General features: G+C 40.3%; 1 protein-coding gene across 2 annotated transcripts in view; it reads left to right on the top strand.

Annotated features, from left to right (window-relative positions):
* Positions 1–13734, top strand: part of DAAM1 (dishevelled associated activator of morphogenesis 1) — a 172006-nt gene that overhangs the window by 95644 nt on the left and 62628 nt on the right. For both annotated transcript variants that reach the window (XM_024731489.1, XM_024731490.1), the window contains exon 4: positions 10789–10860. In XM_024731489.1, the coding sequence (XP_024587257.1) occupies positions 10789–10860 (72 nt within the window). The remainder of the gene's footprint in view (positions 1–10788; positions 10861–13734) is intronic.

Raw genomic sequence — 13734 nt, 5'->3', positions numbered from 1 at the left:
GGCCTGTTTCTTTTTCTTTGCCATGAAAATGAAGGGAAATTGTCATCTAAAATTGGCTTCAGATGTTGGAGTTACACTGATTGAGATGTTTAGGCTCCAGTCATATTCCATGCCGTGAAATGCTTTGCCAAAGAAGTGACTTATTAAAATAAATAAAATAAATGTCTCGTAGTTTGGAAAGTGGACTGTAAAGTCTCAGCTTTTAGTTCTAGGTAAGGATTATGGCTATTTTCTTAACTATATTAGCACATGAAATGCATTTTCCCCCAGGATCCTGTAGCATATGACTTTTAAGATTTCAATTCTGTAAAGTCAGCCAAGGCTTTTTCAGGAAAGAAGAGGGTGTTGAAACAGGCTGGGCCTCTGAGCTGTTTAAGAAATGTAGCTGGCTTCTTTACTCTCAGAGTCACATTGTTGTTACTCTTTGTTTCACTGCTGGGATTCCCACAGAGAGACTAGATGTCTTTAAAGTGGCACTCTTTTCTTGCTTTTCTGATGTAGGTGATTTTGGGGAGAACAAAAATGATAGCTGGCCGAGAAGTAGCACAAGCCTGATTTTTTTTTTTTTAAGGGAACAGTGGTCAAGTGTAGTTTTCTTTCTGGCTGGGGGTGGAGTTAGGGGAGGTGGGGAGGGTCTAAACTCACTGAGTGAGTTCACTGCTTTTTTTGGTGAGCAGTACAAGAAGTCTCTTAGAAGTACTCCAGCTATTTGCCCAGCAAATTTCTGGGGAGGATAGACGACCAGGTGCATCTGTGGGTATAAGGGGGATAGAGTAGAATAGTCTCAGTGGATGCACAAATAGAAACCATGCCACACAGACTAGACAAGGCAACAGAAACAGGTAGAATTGAGGTGAAGTGGTCAGGATAGGGTAGGTGTTCTTCAGCAGAAGCTTTGGGCAAGCCTGAGCATTTGTGTAATTTAGGTGTGAGAGTCTGGTGCAAGATGTTAGTCATACAGCTTGGCTTCCACCTTAACACCTTTGTAGACTACATCCTCTTCAACCAGGCAGGACTTCAACCAGTCATACAACCAGTCATACATATTTTATTTTGCTAAACTGTAGTTATATTGAAATGCCAGAAAAAAATTGCTGAATGTCCTGTCTATAGCACTCTTCAGAGTGATCTCCACTTTTCACTATCTTTGAGCTATTTAACAAATCGGCAAATCGTTTAAAAAAAAACTGATAGCAACGCAAATGATTCTTGTCCATTGAAGTAACTTGTGTCTGATGCAATTGATGATTGCCGTATTGACCAGTTTTGCATCTATTTGTAAACCAATGTTCATACATATCTTTGCTCTTTGGATTTTCTTTTGAACCTGTTGTAACATCTTACTGGTTCTCTCTCATTTATTAATGAGTTCAACAAAATCTTGGACCTGAGTTCATGCCATGATTTTACCTTAAAAAAAAATTATCCTTTATCAGTACAGAATTTTAGCTCAGGGAGAACGGATAGAGGGGCTACCTTATTTTAAGTAATCTGAGATCTTCTATCAAATTTTAAACGAGTACATCGTATGATAGTGGGAAGCCCTCTATGAGAAAACATGCATTGTATATCAGTTTTACTGAACTTTGTATCTGCATCCACCAGAGAAGGGGAAGAAGCAGAGCTCAGGAGGTCAGAAGAGGTGTCAGGCTTCATACATGGAAGAAGCTCCTATGATGTTTGAAGAGATGCATGTACAGGCGGGAAACAGGGACGGCAGATGTATAATCCAGAGACCTGAAAAACAGTGCCCTAAAGGAGCCTAAACTTCCCTAAAGTTTCTTGGCGGCTAGTGAGCCTAGGTTCTATTTCATTTCTGTTAACTTATATTTATGTTTTAGAGATAAAGTGTCCTCAGTCTTATAGTAAGAAACCCAATTTTACTATTGAGTTTATGTCTAACTTTTTAAAAATATGTATGCTTGATAAAATAAGGGCTGTCCATGTTGACCTCTGTTTCATGTATCTTTTATTCTAAATCATAAATGTTATTTTTTGTGGACCATCAGGAAAGCAAGAACTTGTTCTGTTTCCCCTTGGAGAGACATTCTGGTCGGATATCTTCCCAGTGCCCTTTCAGTAGAGACCGTGTAGAGTTGAACATCACCGACAAGCATGTGAGAAGAGCCCTTTCATAGCAATTCAGATGGATGTATTGGGGTTATTTTTTTCAAGTAGTAGACATGTGGGTGTGATGACCTTATGGAAAATTTGAGATTTATTTATGAATTGAGGAAGATAAACATTTGCTATTCAGTCAGTGGAGAATTTTTGGCCTGGTTAGGAGATGACTTTGGGAGGACATCATAGCTTTATTCAAATCATTTCTATATTTGCTGGGTTATTGTTCATAAGAGAAATTAGACTTATTCCATGTAGTTCCCAAGGGCAAAACTAAGGCCAACAAGTGCTTGAAGTTACAAGAAGACATCTGTCAATTCAGTTATGAGGTGAATTTTCTGACAGTCGGTGAGAGTGCTGGTTCCAAACAATTGTGGACCTTTGAAGCCTTCTTTCAGAGAACATATGATCGATCACCTGCCGGTGACCTTCTATAAGGGATCCCTGTGAGGAGAAACTCAAACTAGGGTGTCTCTAGGGTCAAAGACCTAGCTATGTAATTCCATGATGGCTTGCCTTAAAAACATACAGATGTTTTGTAGCATTAGGAAAAATGGGGAAGGAAGTTTGCTCTTCTTCTGTGATTCTAAATGCTAAATGTGAAAGCCATTGTTATTGCGAGTCACCCTCCAGTCTTTCCAGAAAATGACTGACATTCTAGGCTTAGGAGGAGGTGTTGGATTTCCTGGCAGATGCAGAAGATGCTGTTCTGTAATCAGGCCTTGTGTGGGCCCAACCAGATTTGGGCAGCAGATGCATTTGATGTGTAATTGTGGCAGTGGCCAAAAAATGCAACCAGGCTTGGCAGTCCCAGGAACCACATGACTGTCTTGAAATGTGACAACATAGGGAGTAGTTTTTGAAACCAACCGCCTGCCTTTGGCAAACTTCGGTTATAGAATATAGTTTCAGCCCACTGCCAGGGGTCAGAGGTAAGTGCTGGAAGGCCTGAGTAAAGCTACTGTCTCAGGAGTTCAGGTTTGTGGACCCTACAAGGTTTTCTCTTCCCGATGAATGAAGAACAAGAGGGAAAGAGTTGGAGGCAAATATCAGGATTTAAAGGACCTAATGATTCTGTGCTGTTTTTAAAAGTGAGATTTCAGGAAGCAGCGAGCTTGGTAAGAAGGTACACTTTTCAGGCATGGCCGGTCCTGCTCCTTCTCTTGCAGAAATGCACATTACTGGGCAAGTTCCACACACTTACGTGCTCATCCTAACTTTTAATTGGGACTGTTGGACATAGAGTGGCTTCGAGGAGAGGAGAAAGCATGGAAAATAGTTGGTGACCAACTAAGAATTTTGATGTACTCCCGCTCTCTTGAGAGCCAAGCTTAATATAGCACAGGGTTTGGCAAACTATGGCTCGTGGGTCAAATCTGGCCAATAACCTGTTTTTGTAAATAAAGTGTTACTGAAACATGGCAGGGCTCACTCTTTAAGTGTTATCTATAGCTGCTTTCACGCTGTACAAGGGCAGAGTTGAACTTGAGTAGTTGCAACAGACTGTGGTCTACAAAGCCGAAAATACGTATGATCAGGCCCTTTACAGAAGAAGCTGGCTGTACCATACTTCATCATGGCCATCTTTCAAGAAGATGCTAATTATACTACTATTGAGCTAGAAGGGAAAATTAGCAGAAGTCATTAGCAAGGCCTTCTGCAAAATATTTTTCCATCTTCCATCCTACCTGCTCTTCCTTCCCTGTTCCTTGGACCTGGTCTCACCCACATTGTCATCTGTTTCCTATCATTCACTCGAATTTATTAGATGCCACACACATCATGGAGACATACCTAACAGAATAAAATATTTTGACCTGTCTGGCCCTTTCTGCCTAGTATTCTATAAAAATTCTAGGTATAGAGTGAATTTATTTAACATCTGTGGTGTTCATTAGTATATGGGGCTGAACCCATGAAATCCAGAATATGAATGACAGTTTAATGCAACAGGTGACTCTTTTGATCATTAACAAGGTGTAGCATTTCTTGAGCCTATATGATCATAGTTAACATGTTTTCTAAGAGAATCTTCTTTAAAAAGGGAACAGGTTTTTATTAGTGTTTAGCTGCCTTTGTCCTGTAATGAACATTATCAGAATGAAGTTTACTTTGTATCATACTGAAATAGTACCTTTCTGCTGTTGAAATTCATTTAGTTAAACCTTAGTTTGTCTCTACTGTTTTTGAGTTAATGGTACTATTATATATCGCTATAGAAGATTTTTAGCCAATCTAGACGGTTAAATAGTGTGTCTTTATTTCCTAACAAGTATTATCTAAAAACCTCATGGGTTTGTAACTGAATGGATATTTATGGCCTTTGCTGGCCAAGTGCATGTTGCTTCTGCCTGTGATTTGTGGTCTAGTGAACAACCACCGAACGTGTCCTTTACAATTGATTGACCTTTGCACAGCCTATTTTGGACCTTCTAAGAGCATCTTAAACTAAAGAAAAACTGTACCAGGTCTTACATACTATTACTTGATCCTATTGGAAATTTTCCCTGTGGTAATTTCAAAAGAAGTATTCTTTACATTAAGACTTCATGTTTAAACTGCACTTTGAGACCTACTTATGTCACTGAGAGACTTCAGCTGCTACCAAGAAACTGTTTGCAACACAAATATGTAAGTGTGGAAATTTTAGAAAGTGTTAGCCTGCTTTGGGTACATACACCTTAGCCCAGATCATTCAGTATCTTTGTCTGCATAAACAGCTGATATTAGGGTTAATAGTCTGTTTTAGAAATAGAAAATCCAGTAAGAGGAGATAATTAGAGAAATGTTTTAAAATAATTTGCTGTAGGGAGCAGAGGGGTGCCCCAGGGATAGAGAACAGAAACACCGCAAATGTTGCAGAGTCTCGACCTGATGTTGCTCATGTCACACAGAACATTAGAAAAAGCAGAGCTCTTGTCCTAACAGGACACGTAATGCTTTCAAACTTACTTCTATTTTAATTGTGAAAATAGTGCATGTTCTTAGTAAAATGACAGTTTGAATCATACAGAAGTTTATAAGTAAAAGACTTTTCCTACTGCTACCCAGGGGGTAGCCATTGTTAAATTTTATTATATCTATTTCCAGAAATGTTTGTCTGTAGTGTACATATTTATTCTATAGATGGAAAATAATATTTTAAAGCATTTTTTCCCCTTCATAATATACTTGGTCATTTTTAATATCATTACACAACTCTACTTCATTCTTTGCTACTGCTACAAAGTAGTTTATTCAACCATTCCCCTTTCCATATACTTGTTAACTTTATTATATGCTAATTCAAACAGCACTGCAGTGAAACAAATCTTTGTAATATGTAACTGTGCAAGTGTTATCACGGGCTAAATTCCTGAAAGTAGACTGACAAAGGCCGTGTGTGTTTTAAATGTGAACAATTACTGACAAAATTTACCTCCAAACTGCTCCAATTTTTTCAGTCCTAGCAACAAGGACTTAGAATAGCCATAGCTGGAGATCCTTAAAGAGTATCATTATCATCCTAGCTAACATTTATTGAGCACTTCTGTGTGTACTGTTCCCAGATCTTTATTTACTTGTATTAGCTTATTAAATCCTCACAATGACCCTATGAGGTAGGCACCCCTTTTACAGAAAAGGAAACTAAAACTGAGTCACATGCAGAGGTTACTTACCTCGCCTGCCTAGAAGTCACTTAAGGTAGCGAGTGGCTGAGGAGTCAAATGCCTGTCTGTTGATGGTGGTAGAAGAAGTGGGATACAGTCAGCTTGGATTGAAAGAGAGAGGATAGTGAAGCGAGAGACAGAAGTCTGGGATATAGCTGTGAATGCTTACTTCAGAAAGAGTGCAGACAAATGAATAATGCAAAATTTATTCTTATGGGCAGACTGATGCTGAGAAAAACAAATGTACTGTCGAACATTTAAAGAGAATGGGGGAGGATCTCTTGGATTTTTTTTTAGTAGCCACTGAACAGAGATATGGAGTGAATAATGTGTCAGTCGGAAATGAAGTGAGGTTAGAAATAGACTATGTATTTCTTTACCTTCTAAATGAGTTGGTTGATTAGAGCCTGATTTTAAAAAACAAAAAAAAAAAATCAATGTTCTTGAAGGTCCTTTGCACTGTACAAGTTCCCTTTACTAGCAAAGAGTTTTTTTGTTTTGTTGTTTTTTCAGAGTTTGAGATTGTAGGAGCAAAGTGGAAAACCAAGAAAAGAGGTTAAAGCTGTAGTCAGTGCAGGTTGAAAGCAAAGGCAGTGTCAAAGTACCCATCCAGCAGGAAATTTTGTCCATGAATACTCTCTTATTGATGACTGTCAAGCTACTAAGAAAACAGGATGAGTTGGATTAGACAAATAATAAAATAATTAATGTTGAGGAGTTTTTTCCCCCTCTAATTACCTTGTAAAGGAATTAGCTGTTGAAAGTTAAGGGTTTTGTAAGTTAGTCACTGAACAACATAATTTTTTTTTAAATTACTGATTTTAAAAATTGGGCCCTCAAACTAAATATAGTAACAAACTGTGTTTTCCATGGCATCTCACTATTAGAGGCATGTAGACTCTTAGAGCTTGTAGGGACTTTAGAAATGGTCTAGTCTCACCTCTTATTTTGAACAGAAGAAAAACAAGGCCCAAAGATATTCAAGCTTAGCAAGAGATGCAGATTGAATAAACCAACAGGTAAGTTCTGGAACCTCATCTTTGCATGGCCTATCTGGTCATTTTTCCATCATACCATCTCTCTGAATATAAGTGATGTTTGCACATATTCTCAAAAACCAGTTATCAGTGGAGAATTTAATAACATAAAATGTTTATATCAATTCAATTCTAATTAATCTAATAGATCCTCTAAAGATAGGCATATATCTTAAATGCTTATTACATTTCAAGAAGAAACAAAACTAGATATTAATATGAATTATCCATAATGTAGGTAGAACGAAAAGAGCATTTAATGTGATTGCTAGAACTTGTATTCCCATAGGACAACCTCCTCTACGTGTCTTTAAGGGTTACCTACAATCTGTTTTAAAAGAGAGGGGGGAAAAGCAACTTTTTAAAAGAACAGAATGAAGGCAGTATTCTTGCTTATCAGAGAAAAGTTCTAATGGAATCACTGAAATAGGTAGCCAAAAGTAGGGTTAGAGGTGTATGGTTTAGGGAGGGTTTTGTTTACAATTTCAGTGTCCACAGCTGGTCAGTGCTATGGGCTCATCTTCAGGGGCTCTTGAGAAATCCCCATGAAGACAGCCGATAACATGAGGTGTATAACAGAACGGGAGAACAGGTTAGGGAAAAGCTTCTTAAGTGCTGTCTGCATGCACACATTACAACGATAGATGAGGTGTTGATAGAGGGGCAGAAGAGTTCCCACAGAAAGTCTAGAGAGAGGGTTCAGAGGTAGCCCGGGTAACACATCAGGCCTTAGAATAATATTCAGAAATGTTGAATGTAGCACTAAGGGTTTAGGGAGAGGTGAACTCATTTTTGGCCGCTAACCATGTTTGAGTCTCTTATAGTGAAGTGGTGAAGAGTGAAAAGCCAGCTTTGCACTCAATGTGTATTGCTTGTGGTTAACCTGAGGTCTAATCTTAGGAAAGAGGTTGCCATGATACTTTCTCACTGCCTCTGAATTTCCAGCAGGATGACCTTTAGCAATACATCTGTCCTCCCTTTACTTCTGTTTCCTCTTCGGTAAGATGAGTATAATGACAGCATCTACCTCACAGGGTAGATTCAATGAAGAGCGCAGTGAGTAGAACAGCGTTTGATGCATGGTAAGCTCTGTATGTGCTGGATATTACAGTTGCTTCTATTACAACTACAGTAGTACAGTTTATACAAGCTTGTGTATTTTTCCACTTGTTTCTCTAGAACAAGTAAATAGAACCAAGACAGATGACTCAAAGAATAATATGTGTTTGAGGTTAGTAATACAGAGGACCCGCCCTTCCAGGAATATTATACATGTTACCCTTCCATCAGTGATCTCTTTCATGGACTTTTTAGGAGAAAGCCTCGCCCTTGGCAAGTCTCTGTGTCCAGTGCTCTTTCGGGGACCTCGGAGAACAATTGCGTTCAGATCCTTCTGGCCTGTGTCTGTGTATCACTGCAGACTCCAGAAGCCACACAAAGGAGGGGGAGATTTGGTTCACAGGGATGAGCTTCTCTTGGCTACTGTAGCACACATCTGTATAGAAGGACCAGGGAAATGCACTGCTAAAATGAAGAACTCTGAGGATTACCTCCCGCCCTCAGGGATGTAGTGATAACACTTAGTATTTTTATGAGAAGCTTTCACGTATGTCAGCTCATTTGATTTTCTCAGCACTGGGGGCATGTAAAATAAAAATGAAGCTTTCTTCCCCTTATTTTGACTGCAGTATCTAGATCTACTCTTAATCTGTTTACATTATTTTAAAAGCATTTTCAGAGCGTAGAGATTTCTCTCTGTATACTAATCTTAAGCTTCTAAAATGATCTCTTTTCAGTAACCAGGACTTAATAGCTTACAGCAGGCTCTCATGGGACCCCAGACATGGGATGTGATTTTGTCGTAATTTTGGAAATTTGCCCTAGATTGAGGGACTAGAAAGATCTGGCACCTTCTATTTCATTTTATAGGTTCAAATACCATTGAATATCACTGTGGGTTTTGGCTTGCTGAAAACATTGGTAACAATGGGGTTTTGCAAACTTTAATACTCCATTTTAATAGGAGAGAAGTGTTCAGCGTTTACGCTACCATTGTAGCTATTTTATTAACATGTTAAATAATAATCAGGGGCTGTTCTAAAAACTCATCAGATTTCCTCAGCTTTTTAAAGCCATGGAAGTGTAATCCAGTCCAACTTCAAAGCTGCTGCTCTAGCCTTTGTCCCCATCATCTGGGATGTTCAGTCTCCAGATGAAATTCATGCAACTCCCTGAGTTCAGATATCAGTTACTGCCAGCTTTCAAGGCACTGTAAGCAACAGTTACTTTGCCCCCTTTTCCTGGCTACTTAAAGAATAGTTTTGAAATTGTTTCTTTTATCTCGCTAGAGTAGACCTGCCTAGAAAGATTTGTTTAGAGAAAGTTTGTTTCTCTTCTTTTAGGTAAAGTGTAGGACTGAAATTAATAGCCCTACCTTGAAGCCGGTATCCCAAGGATGGGGATCCTGACACAGTAAATAGGTAGTAACTACTTCATTGTCTGGTAGCAGCTCTGTGTACCTGGCCCAGCTCTTCTCCAGGGGGACAGGAGATGCCGATTATACTAAGGTGTTCTCTGAATGTGAAGCTAGAGAAGAGCTGAAATTTTCCCCTTCAAGTTTGTTTGGTCACACAAATGACTTGGAGCCACACAGGTTTGCAAACATGCATGGAAATCTCCCACCACAATGCCATCTTCAAGTGGACTCAGTGCTCCAATGGAGCAGAGGCCACAGCCACCTGATTTGAGGGGGAGGTGTGAGCTCAGGCTGGCACAGGGTGCCCATCCACAGAAGCCCTGGGGGCTCTGGTGCTGGCTTCAGGTCACCCTGGTTTGTAAGATGCAGGATTGACTGGAGCGGTTTAGGAATGGGTCCCTGAATTCCTTGGGTTTCAGTTCTCTTCAGTTCAGATATATTACATTTTCTCAAACTCACAAGCTGTCATGGCATGAGGGCTGGACTTGGGACTAATGTGTGTTCATTCTGTTACCTTCCATCCAATGTCGGGCTTTATTTTACCTCCTCATCTGAAGAAGTATCATTTACTTTTGGTCACATCAAATGAGACCTTTCTTCAAAATTTTTACTGTCTGCTGGAGTCTGAACAAACTAATGGAAAAAAGTCCAGTTAACAATTGGCCAAGTCCAGTGGTCATTTTTTAATTTATTTTATTTATTTATTTTTGGCTGCATTGGGTCCTCGTTGGTGTGCACGGGCTTTCTCTAGTGGTGGCAAGCGGGGGCAACTCTTCGTTGTGGTCCCCAGGCTTCTCATTGCGGTGGCTTCTCTTGTTGCGGAGCACAGGCTCTAGGCACGCGGGCTTCAGTAGTTATAGCACGCTGGCTCAGTAGTTGTGGCTCGTGGGCTCTAGAGTGCAGGCTCAGTAGTTGTGGCACACGGGCTTAGTTGCTCTGCGGCATGTGGGATCTTCCCGGACCAGGGCTCGAACCCGTGTCCCCTGCATTGGTGGGCGGATTCTTAACCACTGTGCCGCCAGGGAATCCCCCTGTGGTCATGGTTAAAGGCAGCTTTTCCTCTTTTGTGGACTTCATCCAGACGTGTAGTGCCGCAGTACCATCCTCAGTGCGACACAGGACCTAGAGATCCTTTGTCCTTGCAACAAACATAGAGCCCTTCCCAGTGTTATTGCGCCCCTGAAGGAAAACAGTATCATACCATGTGCGGCTAAGTTCCCGTGTCAACTCTCCTTGAATGCTGGTTCAGAAAATGTCCCCTTTGTCACACCTAATCCTGACTTCAGCGCTCTCTGTGGAAATTGGATCGGGAAGACCACCCTGATCAAGGGGACAGTCTGATGATTTAAAGCTAACGTTAAAAGACAAATATCTTGTATCTCAGTGTCTTCTAATGGTTTGTGTGGGCCATCGTCTAGAGGCTCTGGGAGTCAGATGTGCTTGTGGCTGTTGTGTATATACATCTGGTGGTATATCACTTTTTTTTTTTTTTCTTTCTCTTTAGGACCAGGAAGAAAACAAGGGAGCAACAAGTTGGCCTGAATTCTACATTGATCAGCTCAATTCCATGGCTGCTGTAGGTATCCTTTCTGTTCTTCAACTCACAGTTTAAAATGCAAGTTTAGTACAAAGCGCACAGTTGCACAATAAGTATTCACTTGAGTAAGAACTACCAAATGTAATTATCTTTCCAAACTCTATTCCAAACGCTCAGTGTTGGGGAGAAAGGGGAGGCAGGAGTGGTATTTGGCAAAATGATTTTTTTCCAGTATGTTTTAAATAAAATCACATACTAAAATATAAGTGAGTTATTATTGTTATTAGAGGAAATGTAATCATAAATCTGGCCTCTGTTCAACTTTAACTTGCAATTGTTCCTACCAATCATTTGGAACTTTGATAGGGCAGCACCATTCTAAAAGTTAATACCATTTAAGAATAGTACAATGAAACTATCCCTTCACTGTTCTCATCCTTCTTTTTTTTTTTTTTAAACGGAGGACTTAGTTCCTGGGTTCTTGATCTTACAGGGTACGAAGGTACTCTTTTACTCATACAAATAAGAAAAAATTTCATGGAATACGTGGTTTAATGGAAAGGCGTAATAATGATAATGCTGAGATATCCTTGGGAAATCTTCAGTATGTGGATTTTTGGTTCAGTAATTGATGAAAATGCATTCTCAGTGTCTAAAATAATGCATTCTGATCACATAGATGTCTCTGTGATGTCAGAGTTTTGAGCTGCTTAGGGGCGTCTGTCAATCCAGCAAAAATACACAGCAGAAAACGTGTCATCAACATTTGAGCCTTAATAGCCTAAATCTTGTTCACGTTGATAAAACTTGGAGGCTGCTCACAGGAGAGCAGTCTTTGCCTTCGTGGACACACTTACGATTTTAAGAGTTAATCTGTTAGGCTCAACTTTGAGTTTATTATAGTCAAACAGATGATAGCTTCCATAATACTTTCTCTACCTCTCCTTTTCCTGCCATCCACAGAGCCCTTGTGGAGAATTCATTTCTTATCACTTGGAACGAACTTTCTAGATTGTCTAATATTTTGCTGCTGCTGCAACAGTTAAAAACTGACTACGATATGTGAATCATTCACACTTTTGCTAAATTTTCAGAGGCCTTGACTTTTAGTAACTTCCTCTTTTCTAGCTTTTTCTTTGAAGATGCTTCTTCTGCTGTCCCATGATGAATAATAAGCACCATGGTAAACAGGGCTGTATAAATTATAGAAGAAACTGCATAAGTTTTTGCCCCAAGGGTTTCTCTAAAAGCACAGCAGAAAAGAACAGAAAATAACCACCAAGTCCTTATAACAAGCATTCTACACAATAGCAAAGATGAGAAAAGAGTGATCTCAGCATTTGTATGAATATGTTATCAGAACATGAGTCTTGTGATAACCATCAGGGATTTTTCTACATCCGCCGAAGCAATTATAATATAGAGTCATTTACAATTCCTGCACATAAAGGTTATTTTCTGAATTTTAAAAAAAAATTTATTTATTTTTGGCTGTGTTGGGTCTTCATTGCTGCGCGCCGGCTTTCTCTAGTTGTGGTGAGTGGGGGCTACTCTTCGTTGTGGTGCGTGGGCTTCTCATTGCGGTGGCTTCTCTTGTTGCAGAGCGTGGGCTCTAGGCATGCGGGCTTCAGTAGTTGTGGCTCACGGGCTCTAGAGCGCAGGCTCAATAGTTGTGGCGCCCAGGCTTAGTTACTCCGCGGCACGTGGGATCTTCCCAGACCAGGGATCAAACCCATGTCCCCTGCATTGGCAGGTGGATTCTTAACCTCTGCGCCACCAGGGAAGTCCCTATTTTCTGAATTCTTGTTCTTGGCTGTTAGGGTAAAAACAAGCGGTCAGGCAGGCTGTCTCTCTTTCTAATTAAGTCAGCCTTACTTGATGTCTAACAAGGGAAGTTGCTCCTTTGTTAATGAATTCACTTCTATCAATGGAGAAGTACTAAATAATATGGATTTTTCCTTTCTTCAAATTTTGGGACAGTTAGGTTAATTTGTCCTTTAGTGACTTACTCCATGCCTTTTCCAGAGTCAGCCTGACTCATTTCCTGCACTAGAGGGTGCGTGACGTGCTGCTATGTGTCACTTCTTCAAGAGCCTCCCTTCTCTTTCATCTAGCTCCTTGGACAACCTTTTGCTACATTCATGGGTCATCTACATTTTAATTATATTTGCTTCCTAATCGAAAGCCCTCTCTAAGAGTATCATTTCCAGGCTCTTAAATTGTCACTTTGCTCTTCTTTATGGGTTAAACACCTCACAATGCTTTCTAATGCTCCTTGAAGGACAGAGCCAGCATCGTTCCAGTGTTAAGGGTAGAAGCCATTACAACAGGTGATGAAATAATGAGGCCTCACCACTCCTGCATCTGTAAAGGAGCAAGGAGGCCTGATGAGACCAGAAACTCTGTGCTGAATTTTCTGGTTTTTTCACCCTCTCTGTGGCCACCACATCCTCCCGTAGTTCTAGCCAGTCTCTCTGGAGAATTCCTGACAGCACACAGCAGAAATCCTAAGACATTATCCCTGGGGACTGGAAAGGCACATGATTCCTCCACATCCTTTCCTGGCCTGGCAGCTAAGCTCTTTGGCTGTCTGCTTTGGGAATTGTCGAAGGGGGGTTTATCCACATTTTCCTCATCCACTGTCTTCAGCATCAGTAGCGGCTACTGCTGTTGAGTGCGCCTCATGTAACAGGCACGTTACATGCTGTTTCAAATCCTTACAAGCACCCTATCCTCTAAGTGCTATTTATAGATAAGGACACTGAGACTCAGAGAAAGGTTACCTTGCCCAAGGTCATCTCATTGGAAGTGGTAGAGCTGGAATTTAAACCTATCAGTCTAAGCTCAAAGACTCCTTTCCAGTTTGCCTCTCACTAACTCAGTTTTTTTAAATCCTTTGGCACGTGAAAGAGG

This window comes from Neophocaena asiaeorientalis, unplaced genomic scaffold (assembly GCF_003031525.2).
Source record: "Neophocaena asiaeorientalis asiaeorientalis breed wild unplaced genomic scaffold, Neophocaena_asiaeorientalis_V1.1 scaffold603, whole genome shotgun sequence".
NCBI classification, from domain to species: Eukaryota; Metazoa; Chordata; class Mammalia; order Artiodactyla; family Phocoenidae; genus Neophocaena; species Neophocaena asiaeorientalis.
Note: the sequence above shows the minus strand (reverse complement) of the source record. Positions and strands in the feature narration are given on the sequence as shown.